The sequence below is a fragment of the Crocodylus porosus genome, unplaced genomic scaffold, assembly GCF_001723895.1.
Source record: "Crocodylus porosus isolate Cpor-Errol unplaced genomic scaffold, CroPor_comp1, whole genome shotgun sequence".
Classification (NCBI taxonomy): Eukaryota; Metazoa; Chordata; order Crocodylia; family Crocodylidae; genus Crocodylus; species Crocodylus porosus.
The window spans coordinates 1861251-1872857 of record NW_017728953.1 but is presented as its reverse complement, the minus strand read 5'-3'; the positions used below and the strand labels follow the sequence as shown (position 1 = coordinate 1872857).

Genomic DNA, 11607 nt, shown 5'->3' with positions numbered 1-11607 from the left:
GGATGGTTGGAGGGAGCTGCCTCCGAGCCCCTGACCCCACCCCTTCCTCCCTGGTGCCCCCTTGCCCCTGGGACCTCAGCCCTGGGCAGCCCAGTTCTGCCCCACTGCTCCTGCCCCGCGGGCAGATGCTTTGCCCCCTGAGCTCACCCGCCTCGAAGCAGCCGTGTGCGCATGGTGGCAAAGTCCATGGGGTTCTTGATGATCTTGCGGTAGCCGGGCACCAGGCGGGGGTTGACGGGCTCCAGGAAGGGCCAGGCATCCTCGTGGGCCTCCATCTCCATCAGGATGATCCTAGGGGGCAAGGCCAAGGCTCAGAGGCAGGGCCAAGGCTCAAGGGGGCAGGGTCAGAGACCCGAGATACTACCTATGAACAGGGGCACCAGTCCAGAGAAGGTTCCTCGCTCCCACCCATGTTGTCCCCTCCCTGCATCGGGGGTAGGTTCCCCCCACCCAGGGGATCCCGCCTGCAGCTCCCCGCACTCACTCGCAGAAGGTCAGGTCGCTGCTCTGGCCCCGTGGAGACACTCTCCTCCGCTTGGCAGGTGACAGCCCCTCTCCAGAGTAGCGGGGCACGGCCGGGGGGTCGCGGCACGGCCCTGCCCGGCGCCGAGGGCTCTCATCCTCTTCTGTGAAGCCCCCCACAAAGAGTCGCCCCCGTTTCCGCTTCTTCCCCCACCGTGGGGAGCTGGGATCCAGTGGGTATTCACCCGAGGCCTGCAGGTGCAGTTGGACAGTGTCATGGCCCCACGCTCCTTTCGCCCCAATCCACAGGGGCTGGGGAAACCAGAGGGGGGCCGGAGTGGGCACTGGGGAGGGATGGGGCCATACCTGGGCCAAGCAGATGGAGCAGAACCAGTCGCCCTCAGGCACAGCTGCCATCTTGGGCCGGTGGCAGTAGAGGTGGCAGCCGCGGTCACAGCCATCACACAGCAGCAGGTGCTCGTCATCATCCCCTCGCCGGCAAACGAGGCAGGTCTGTGGGGCGGTGGCCAGGCCAGCTCAGCAGTTTGGATCTTGGAGCTTCCCTGGACCCTGGTGCCTCCCCCCAGCTCCCCCCCCACTCACCACTTTGTTGACGGACTTCTCCCAGGCAATGGACTTCTCCAGCTGGCAGATGCAGAGCGAAACTTGGGCCGCGCTCCGACACCGCTCCAGTGTTTGGCGCCACGTCCGCATGCGAGGCGTGATCTCGTACGCGCTGCGGGGAAGGGTTGTAGGACTCAGAGGCGCTGGGGGGCAGGGGGCTGCTCTCACACTCGTGAACCCATCCCCAACCCCTTGCAGAAGGCAGCTGCTGCCCAGTTCGTGCAGAGGGAGAAACTGAAGCACACGATGGGGAGAGAGACCCCAGCGGACACCCCTCCCCTTCACAGCAAGGGGAGAAGAACCCAGGAGTCTGGCTATGGGGGTGGGGGGGGCACTCACATCTCCGTGCTGCCCAGGTCAGAGCCCGAGGGCCCGCTGAGCAGCGCCTTCTCCAGCACCACGTCGTGGGGGGCCCAGAGCGGCTCCTTCAGGTAGCGCCGCTCCACGTTCTGCTCCAGGGCACCGAGGCGCAGCACAGCCAGATCCAGTGGGTTGGAGGCCTCACGCCGCGGCACCGGTCCCTCCCGCCGGCCCCGGCCCCCCAGCTCCTCCAGCGCCTCTGCCTTGTGCTCGCAGTACTGCAGGTCGCCCCGCACGGAGTCCGGGCTCGGGCACATCCAGCCCTGGGGGGGGCAGGGTCTTAGCTGAGGGGCTGCCACCGCAGGCTTCAGAGCCCCCACAAGCCAGCTCTGGGTTGCACCCAGCTCTAGAGCCTGATGGGGTGGGGAGGGGGCCTGCTGCTGGTGCCTGGAAACCTTCCCTGGTTCTGGAGCCTCCCCCGCCCCAGTTTCCCCTGGGGAAACCTCTCCCCTGGCTCCAGGGAACACTCCCCCCACCCCACTGCTGCGGCACCTACCCGGATCTGCAGGTCAGCCTGTAGCACCCGCTGTTCCAGCTCCTCCACCCCCCGCAGCACATCCAGGTCTGCCTCAAAGGCCCGCTCCATTGCTGACCAGCCTGCCGGGGCTGCAGGGCTTGTGCCTGCCTGGAAGATGGGGTCTGGGCGGTGGAGAGGCATGGGGGGGAGGGGAGGGAAGTCAGCATGGGGAGTGGGCCCCTGTCACCTGCCCACCCCCTCCCTGGGGCCAGGGATCCTCACCAGTGGGAAGGCGCTGGCAGACCTCACGCAGGAAGTCCTTGTGCTTGGCCAAGTGCTTGTGCAGCGCCTTCTCGCGGATGCCGCGGGGGTGCAGGGCCCGTGCCACTGCCTCCAGCTCCTCGGGCTCCCGCAGCCACCACCAGCCGCTCTGCATCTCTGTGGGGGTGGGTGGGGGGGGGTAACAACTCAGTGCCTACGCACAGCACTGCCTCCTGGTGCCTGCCACTAGGGAGAGGGGGATACTTCGCTGCCCTCTAAGAAACCACGAGTTCAGGCAGGGGGATGGGGAGGAGGGGCTGGGAGCTTGCACCCCCAAACTAGACTCATCTGCCAGATGGGTGAAGCATGCTGTAGGCGTGTGACAAGTCACGCCTGGTGGTGGGGGCTGTGGGGAGGAGGCCTGGGGGGGTCCCCAGTGTGCATGGTGAGGAGGATGGGGGGGTTCATGGGCTGTGGGGGAAGGGGCCGGGAACTCCCCAGCTTGGAAGGGGTGTTTGGAGTCCTTAGCTGGCACTCAGGCTCTGGGGGTGGGGGGCTGGGTGGTCTCCAGTATGGGACGGGTTAGGGGGAAGTTGGGGGTCGGTACCTATGGACACAGGCATGGACTTTGAGGGCAGGGGTCTGTACCTGGGGGTACGGGCTGTGCTGTCAGCTGGGTCAAGTACTTCTGCTCGATCTGCTTGAAGAACTTGGTGGGGGGGCGGCCACGGCGCTTGGGTTGCCCGGGCCCCAGTGCCTCTGGGGTCTTCTCCAGGCCGCCACGGCCCCGGGGACAGGTGCCATGGGGCCGGGGGCTGGTGGGGGCGGGTGCAGGAGGGGGTGATGTGGGGCTGTCGTGGCCAGGGAGGCCGCTGGGCTGGTGGGGCGGGTTGGGAGAAGAAAGAGATCAAGTCAGAGCCCATCACAGGTGGGGGCGGGGCAGGCTGGGAGCTCCCCAAGTCCCTGCCATCTCCTACCTGGTCCCCTGCCCTGCTGGCACATACCTGCCTGCCTGGGGCTGTGGGCTGGTCCAGAGGGGAGGTAGTGATGGGGCCCGTGGTGTCGGCGCAGGGCGTGCGGGGCAGCAGGTTGAACCAAGGCCCCCCTGGTTGGTCAGCAGTGCTGTCCTCAGGCCCGGGGGATGGGGCAGGGGGGGGGCCCGCATCCCCTGCCCCGGGGCTGCTCTCAGGGGTGAGCACAGCACTGTGCAGGAGGGCGGCCTGTGTCTGGCTCAGCCAGGACAGGAAGGCCGACTGTGTGAGGTCATGCTGGCCCAGCCCTAGCCCCGGCCCTGGCTCCTCCAGCAGCCCGTTGGGGGGGGGCTCAGGGGGGGGCCCCACCAGCTCCTCCTGACTCTTGCGGGGCCGGCCCCGTGCCCGCACCGCTGCACAGCTGGGTCGGCCACTGACTGGCGTCTCTGCGGGCTCTGGCTTCGCCGCGGGGGGTGGGGGTGCCTCGTCTGGTGGCAGCTCTGGCTTTGGAGCATCTTCCACAGCTGGAGGGCGAAGGGAAGGGTGAAGGGGGGCCCCACGCACCCCAGCAGAGAATCCCATTCCCAATGAGACCGAAACCCTGGCACACCCCCCCAGGTGGACCCAACCCTGTTGACCTGCAGCACCCGCAGTGCCCTCCACGAAGATGCCGCCCAGGTGGGGCAGCACCCAGTACTGGCGCTGGTACCGGTCCTGGCCCAGCGAGGCCGCACGTAGTGTCTGCGATGCCTGCAGCAGTTTCTTCCGGAAGAACAGCTGCCTCTGCCGGGTGGGAGGGGGGCTGTGAGCAAGGGGGTGGAGGGCCCAGCCACCCGCGCCCCCCTCCCACCACCCCCAGCACAGCCTCACCTTGGTGAGCTTCTCGATCTGCCGCTCCAGCTCGGGGATGCTGGATGCGGACGCCTCAGCCTGGGAGGGGAAGAAGGGAACAGGTCAGAGGCTGCAGGGGACTGGGAGCCCCTTGGCTTTGCTGCTGGCACCCCTGGGCACTGCCTTCGTCCCTGCTGCCCAGATGGGGAAACTGAGGCATGGGGAAGGGAGAAGTGAGGCGGCAGCTGAGAACAGAACCCAGGAGTCCTGGCTCTGGTGCTCATGGGAGCTCCCTGCACTTCCCCCTGACCCCAGTGCCCACCCCGGCTGCGTCACCTCCTCCTCCTTGCGGGACTTGTGGCCCCGGGTCTCATCCTCCTCCTCCGGCTCCAGGCCACTGTTCTCCTCTGTGAGGCGGGAGCTGCGCCGGCGCCGCCCCTCGTCTGGATTTGGCAGCTCACCCTCAGCATGCCCAGTCTTCCTGGCCAGGGACAGCTTCAGCCTGCAAGACACCAGCCTGAGCCCCCATGCCACCTCCTTGACCCCCTCCAAGGTGAGCTGTAACAGATAGTCCCCCTTCCCCCCAGCTCCCAGCCCATGGGTCCCGACCTGCGCAGCTTGCCCTCGATGATCCACTTGTTCTTGCGATAGTTGGACATGCTCTCCAGCGTTTTGTCGATCTCGCTGTGGAGGAAAGGGGTGGGGGAGGTTAGGATGCAGCAGAACAGCCCCCCTTGGTCCACCCATCAGGCCCCCCCTCCTTCCCATGCAATGGCACTCCAGGGTGACTACAGATCCCAGCAGGCTACGCACTGCCACAGCCCTGCCCTTGGCTCCAGGCTGCAGCAATGCATGCTGGGATGTGTAGTTTCACAACAGGCTCCACCCCTAAACCTTCCGGGTGGCTTGCTGCCCTGTCCCTCCTTACTTGATGATGAGGGCACTGCTGTTGAGCTCATTGATGAGGAAGGCCAGGACAGCTGCCTTGTGCTCAGGAGGCAGTGCCTGGAAGGGCTGTGTGTACAGCCCCACGTACAGCTCCGCCCCCGCCCCATGCGCTGCCAGGAAGCATCGCAGGATCTCAGAGACTGTGTCCCGTGTCAGGCTGATCTCAGACACCTTCTCCCCCAGGATCTTCAGAGACTGCAGGTGGAGGGAGGTGTTAGACACGTGGGCCTGCACATACACACATGGGCAGATATGCATGCACAGACACCTGCACCAGTACACACATGTGCATGCAGGTACATGGGCACACAGACCTGCATTCACACACAGGCATGCGTACAGGCACACCCACACACGCGAACTTAAGACGTCTGCATCTGCATGCACACAGACACACGCCTATTCCATATGAACACTTGTTCAGGCACAGGAGCACCTGTGCCCCCACAAGGGGACAGTCAATCCCCACCACTGCTAAGATCCCCTTTTCCTCTCCTGTTGCTCTCAAGTGCCCCACCCTTGGGGGTCCCCGTCTCAGCTGCACCCAGAACACTCCCCCTCTGTGGGAATTCCTCCACAGCTGTGTTGTCCCCATCCCCTCCCTGTACCTGGCAGTAGGTAGGCAGGCCGGGATCGTACAGCGCGGCCTGCAGCAGCCGCACCAGCAGGTCCTGGAGCTGGCCAGGCCCCTGGCCCAGCCCCAGCAGCCCGTCCTGCAGGGTTCCCAAGCTGGGCACATCGCGGGGCACGTCGAAGCCGAGCACTTTGCCATAGCTGTGCAGGAACTCCACGGTGGCCAAGCAGGCTGAGAAGGCAGTGCTGGGCAGCACCAGGCCGGGGATGCGGGAGAAGGTGGGCAGGGGCTGTGGGGGGGACAAGGAGGGCGTCAGAGCCAGGAGCTCCCCGCCTCACAGTCCTTCCACCCCTCCCCAGTGTGTGGCCAACCTGATGATCCCCCAGGCACATATCCTCCGTGGGCTTCTTCATCTCCTCCAGGATGCTCTGGTGGCGGCGCCGCTCCTCTGCCCGCCGCTGGGCCAGCAGCATCTTGTCAGCTTTGCGCCCCCCCTTGCCCTTCTTGTCCTTGGCCCGCGGCTTCTCCTTGGCCTTCTCCGCCTTGCCCCGCTTCTCCTTAGCCTGTGGCACATGGACAGAGCAACGGTCAGAGCCACAGAGACTACCCCCGTTGCCCCAACCACAATCCTCACACCCACCTTGCCCTTCCTCTTGGCCTCCTTGGCTTTGGGTGCTTTGGCCTCCTGCTTCTGCTTGTTCTTCGCCTGGAGGGGATGAGTGGGGCTCAGGTGTCAGCCCCCCTTACCGAGCCCTGGGGGTAGCACCACAGAGTCCCCCCACACCAACTACAGCTGGCAGTGAGCACTGCCAGGTCCAGAGCCCCAGGGTCTGCAACACCCCCAGATCCCAACCTGGACTCTGCGGTAACCACAGGGACAACACCAGGGCCCCATAACACAGGAAGCAATGGTGGGGAAAGCTGGGGGCGAGTGTCTGAGGCTGTCTCCAGCCCCCAGCCGCCACACCCACCTTCCGCCTCATCTTTTTCTTGATCTTGCTCATCTTCAGCTTGTCCTCATCACTGAGTACCTCTGGCAAATGGGGAGGGAGGAAAGGATCAAATCCGCTCATAGTTTGGGGCATGGGTGGGGGCAGCCCTCTCTTGGGCCTGGTGGCAGGATAGACCCATGGCCCCTCAGCAGAGGCCCTGCCACCTCACAGGGCCACTTGAGCAGGTGGAGGCTGGCTCTGGCATGGGGAAAAGGAGAGGGAACAGGAGGGTACCTTGGGCTTCCAGCCGGCGGAGTAGTCGGGCGTCCGTCTTGCTGAGCAGGTCAAGCATGCGGACCTTGGGGGGGCGGCCCCTGCCTCGCTTGGCGGCCGGAGGGTCCTTGGGTTGGGCCTTCTCAGCATTGCGGGGGCGCCCACGCTTGCCTGTGATGGCCTGGATGCGGGCGGGAATCTCGTCCGGGGTCAGCCGCACCCACTGCAGGCCCTGGTGGGACCGGGGAGCCAGAGTCAGCCTGGCTGGGGGGCTATTCTTGCCCTGCCACCACTACAAAGTCCCCTGCCCAGACCCCCACAGGTCCTGACTTGTCTCCCACCCCCCTCCTCCAAGTACCCCCAGGGCTGCAGCCCCCCCCAACCACCTCCCCAGAACTAGCTGTAACCCCCATGCCACGATCAACCCCCTCCCCTGCAAATCCCTCAAGCCCTCACCTCAGGCATGTCACGCTCCTCATAGAAGTCTCCAACAGGCATGCGAGGGCTGAAGCTGAAATGCTCACGCCGTACAGCTAGTGCCGCATTGCGGCTCAGGTACTGGGGGCAACAGTGGGGGGAGGCGGTCAGGGCTGCAGGCTGGGGAGAGCTCCCCACATCACAACCTGACAGGGGCCGATGGAAGAAGTGATGCCTGGCAGGAGAGCACAGAACCATGGGGCTGGGCCATGGGGGTGGGACCCAGTGCTGTCCATCCTGAGCACGTGGCATTCACAACCACCGGCTTCTGGAAACCGTCCAAAGTGCTAGTGCCAGGGAAAGACCCCCAAGGCCCCCAGCCCGGCCTTACCTTGATGACCTCAGGGAATTGCTTCATGCGCTTGCCACAGGGTCCGTAGTACCAGGTCTCTCCCTGCCAGCGATGGTTGCCCTTCTTGATGCGCACCTCCCGGCGCCACCTGCACATCACAACCCGTTGGTTCAGCATGTGCCAGCTCCCCTCTCCCCCGTGCTCCCCCTGGCCCCCGCCCAGGAGCAGCACCTACCCATGCTGCAGGGGGAAGCGCACCTCCTCCTCCGTTGCAATGCGGCGGCGTGGGGTCTCGGCTGCTGGGAGAGGACATGTGCTAGTTAACATGGTCCGGGGGGGTAGGGTGTGTTGGAGGCCCCGGTGCTTACCGCTGACTGATGTGCTGAGCGGTGCAGCCTCCTCACCATCTACTTCAGGGGCAGCAGACACCTCTGGACAGCCCTCATCACCTGCTTCTTCATCCCCCTCTTCCTCCTCCTCGGGGGAGGGGGACCGAGCTGGGGACTCAGGTGCCAGTGGGGGGTCGAGCTCCAGGGGCTCTGGCTCCTCTGGGCCAGGGTCGCTGCCATGGTTCAAGTCCAAGCTGCTGTCTGGGGATGGGGTAGAGAAGTGGGTGGGCAAGGGGGTGGCATCCAGCTGCACCCCAGAGTGCAAAGCATGGGGAGGGCAGGCACTAGGAGCCTCTCAGGACTCTGCCCCCCTCCCAAACCCTTCTGTACAGGGAGGTGCAGCGAGGGAGGAGGACGTGCTATGTGTGCGGATGCCCTTTAGGCAGGGTCTGGGAGCAGAGCCCCCTCTGCAGCCCTCCACTGCTGCTCCAGCCACTGAGTGGTGCTGCCTGTGCATCGGACATGTGTGCACGTGTGTTTGGGGGTGGGGGGGAGGGTTCTGGCCTTGGGGTCTCACCTTGCAGGACAGACTCCCCCAGGACAGGCGGGGAGCGGGGGCTGGCAAACAGCGAGGAGGATGAGGCCTGGCTGTCGTCTGCCAGCAGCGCAAAGGAGCCAGCAGGCGTCAGGGCTGAGATGTCAGGTGGCTCTTCCAGCGGGGACTTGTCGCTCACCAGCTGCGAGGAGTCCATCTCGTACAGGTCGCCCGTGCCTGGGTCTGCAGGATGGGAGCCAGAACCACAACGTCAAGCTCCTGCTATGGGGTGCACACCAAGCCCAGGAGCTGGCAAAGAGCGGAGGGAGGGAAGACCCAAGCTCCCCGTGCTGCCTTGAATGCGGTTGGGGCTGCAGGGGTTAACGGCTGCACTTCCTCTGGGGAATCCCAAAATGGCTGAGATGCTAACGATATGCTAATGAGTCTGAGTAATCACCTGCCTAATCGCCTCCCCTGGAAGAGGGATCAGAGAATAGGCTGGGGAGGGGAACCGGCCCTTTAAATAAGGCAGCCCAGTTGCAACTCCACCCCTTTGGGGGAGGGCTTTGTGCCCCACCTCCCAGGGGGAGGGTCTTCCACAGCACAGGGGTATAAGAGAGGCAGCCAGGGAGCACCCCACTCATTCCTGCCCAGGTGAGGGGAGCTGGGGGTATCCCCAGGCCCTGCCCCAGTGCCTGGGACCCCAGCCTGGGTCTCAGCCCTGTAGTGCCAGGCCAATGCCACAGCCACAGCACCCTCTGCTAGGAGCCCCCCTAGCCGGACCCCCTCCCAGGGGTCATGCCCCCAGGGCCACCTACCTCTGGCCAGAGACTCGAAGGGCTCCAGGGGCTCCTCACTTAGCATGTGGGCACCCTCCAGGGGGGCTCCCATGGGGGAGGCGCCCCCCAGGCAGCCCCCGGCTGCATCAGGTGCCAGGACAGAGGCGTCCCGGCTAAGCGGCTCCATGGACGGGGCTGAGCCGTTGTAGCCACACATCTTCAGGTCTGGAGACCAAGCAGACAAGACCCCCCCAGGAGAATGAGGTGTTAGGCAGGGAAACCCACGCGCCCCCCAGATCTATCCCAGCAGCCCCTAACTCCCATCCCCGCTCCCAAAGTGCCAGGCCTGCTGTCCCAGGCTGCAGGGGGGACATTTAGCCCTGACACCCCAGGCCTCGCAGGGCACCCTGCTCACCTGCCTGTGTGTCCTCCAGCTCCAGGCTCCCCACCAAGCCGGCCCCATTCTCTGAGACAGCAGGTGGTGTGTCCTTGCCCCCCGCAGGTGCCCCCTCTGCGCCAGCTTCGGGATCATCCTGCGGGCAGCGGGGTGGTGAGAAGGCCTGGCCACTGGTGGCCAGCATGGGGGAGGGCTGGGAGGCCGTGTAGAAGCTGCCTGGGCCGTTGGGCAGGAGCTCGAAGCTCTGGTCAGGGAAGGAGTCGTACAGCTCTTGAGAGTCAAAGTTCAGCCCCATGGAGCCGGGTGTCCCGTTGCCCCAGAACTCAGCTCCTCCCCGCAGGGCCGGGCTGTGCCCGGGTGATGGGGGCCGCCCGCCACTCAGCAGCCCGTTGAGCGGGTACTGCCCAAGGCCGGGGCTGTCCTTGAGGCCGCCGGCGCCAGATGCCGGGTACTGCGAGTAGTTCCAGAGATAGTCACAGGGGTGCAGAGGGGGGGCGGCCGGGGAATGGGTGGCCGAGTTGAAGGTCCCTGAAGTACTAGTGTGCGATACAGTAGATAAGCCATTGACATTCATGTCCCCGTTCAGACCTGCCAGGGGGGAGAGAGAGGAGGGATCAGCCATGTCCAGGAAGGAGCCTGCGGCACCTCCTGCCCAGCCTGGGGGCAGGTTGGAGACCAGCTTCTGGCTCCTCAGACCCCAGCCCTGAAGACGTCTGTGCCTGGCCAGACTAGGCTATGTCCGTGTGCGAGACGGACAACCCCCGGGACACTTGGGCTGCTTTCCACGCAGGCCCTAAGCTGCTGTCGTGCCGGGCAGGGGAACCTGAGCTGCCCCAGCCCAAGGGAGCGGGCTGGAGGCACTTGGGACATGGGTCCCCCCTCAGGCCCAGGCTCACCTTTCCCTGGCTGTGGGAAGGCGGTGGGCGCGCCATTGGCGTAGAGGCTGTCCCCTGAGGCGGGCGTGGGTTTCAGTCCTGAGGCGGTGGGGGCGGAGGGCAGGCCGGCGAAGCCAAAATGGTTGTTTGTTTCCATTGCTAAGGAGGGCAGAGACATGGAGGGTTAAACGTGCTGCGGAGACCTTCCTGGGTCCTTAACACCCCCCTTGCCCCAGGGCGGGTCACTGGACCCTCCTCCACCCTGGACATTGCTGCAGGGCGGGGGGGAAGGGGGGGCCGATGGATGGAGCTGGAGGGTGCACCGCAAGGGCCTGAGCGTGGCGGGGCAGGACAAGGCAGCGTCCCCCGCCCCGGCAGAGCTCCACGCAGGGGATCACGGGTGGTTTTAATGGGAAGCGGCTGGAAGGACGGTGCTGGCTTCCCAAACGCACACCCTGCCGAGACCCGGCTCCCAGCCCGGGGACCCTGGCGCTGGGAAACGCGGCATTTCCTGTTCCCAGCAGCTCCTCGTCCCACCCCAGGGTCTTCGTCCTGGGGCGCCGAGGGCAGGGAGCACCCTGCAGCGACCAAGCCCTCGGGCATTGCAGTGGCCTGGCGCGTGCCCAGGTGGGCAGCGCCCCGGTCAAGGTCACCACGACAGAGCCCAGATAGCCAGACTGCCCCTCCGTCAGTCCCACCACCTCCTCGGGGTGGGCGCTCCCCAGGTCACAACGCAGCCGCCGGGTGTCGAAACAGTGCCGACCATGCTCCCAGTGCAGCCTCGGACCCCCAGGCCTGGCAGGACGGACCCCGCCGGGACCAGAGCGGGGCAGGTGTCTGCGCCCGGGGGTCGGTGCCAGGCTGCCAGGAGGGTATCAGAGGGGAAGGGAAGCTCCAGGCGTGGGAGGCTGGGCAGGCTCCGCAGGCAGGGCAACAGCGGGCGACGGCTAATGAGGCCAAACCAGGCCAGGCCTCTCCCAGCGCTAATTGCCGGCGTGGGCGGCCTGGCCCTGGCGCTGCCCGTGGCCCCCAGCGCCCGGCCGGGGGGGGGTCAGGAAAGGGGAAGTGGGGCAGGAGCGGGGCCGCTTGCGACACGGTGCCTGGACGGGGGAGGCCTGGAGCCGGCGGGTGGGCAGGGGTCAGGGTCAGCCCAGGGGAGCCCCCCAGCCCTGCACCAAGGTCACGGCCGGGGGGGACACCACCACGGGCGCACAGCACCGGCTCCGGCGG

At 66.0% G+C, this 11607-nt stretch overlaps 1 protein-coding gene across 3 annotated transcripts in view; it reads right to left on the bottom strand.

Moving 5' to 3' along the window:
* Nucleotides 1-101: 101 nt before the first annotated feature.
* The window catches only part of BAZ2A (bromodomain adjacent to zinc finger domain 2A), a 12752-nt gene continuing 1246 nt past the window's right edge, over nt 102-11607 (bottom strand). The window contains exons 2-28 of one of the 3 annotated variants that reach the window (XM_019556483.1): nt 10399-10536; nt 9521-10090; nt 9145-9330; nt 8369-8569; nt 7831-8052; nt 7698-7761; nt 7502-7610; nt 7150-7251; nt 6715-6925; nt 6460-6521; nt 6129-6194; nt 5860-6051; nt 5523-5777; nt 4895-5109; nt 4576-4650; nt 4303-4468; nt 4006-4065; nt 3774-3918; nt 3169-3659; nt 2813-3041; nt 2186-2341; nt 1943-2085; nt 1426-1709; nt 1066-1198; nt 829-975; nt 485-714; nt 102-291 (exon numbers count right to left, since the gene is read on the bottom strand). In XM_019556483.1, coding sequence (XP_019412028.1) covers nt 144-291; nt 485-714; nt 829-975; nt 1066-1198; nt 1426-1709; nt 1943-2085; nt 2186-2341; nt 2813-3041; nt 3169-3659; nt 3774-3918; nt 4006-4065; nt 4303-4468; nt 4576-4650; nt 4895-5109; nt 5523-5777; nt 5860-6051; nt 6129-6194; nt 6460-6521; nt 6715-6925; nt 7150-7251; nt 7502-7610; nt 7698-7761; nt 7831-8052; nt 8369-8569; nt 9145-9330; nt 9521-10090; nt 10399-10534 — 4998 coding nt within the window. In that variant the 5' untranslated portion in view covers nt 10535-10536 and the 3' untranslated portion in view covers nt 102-143. Of the gene's footprint in view, nt 292-484; nt 715-828; nt 976-1065; nt 1199-1425; nt 1710-1942; nt 2086-2185; nt 2342-2812; nt 3042-3168; nt 3660-3773; nt 3919-4005; nt 4066-4302; nt 4469-4575; nt 4651-4894; nt 5110-5522; nt 5778-5859; nt 6052-6128; nt 6195-6459; nt 6522-6714; nt 6926-7149; nt 7252-7501; nt 7611-7697; nt 8053-8368; nt 8570-9144; nt 9331-9520; nt 10091-10398; nt 10537-11607 lie in introns of all 3 variants that reach the window. The other 2 variants (XM_019556484.1, XM_019556482.1) reach the window with 2 other exon arrangements.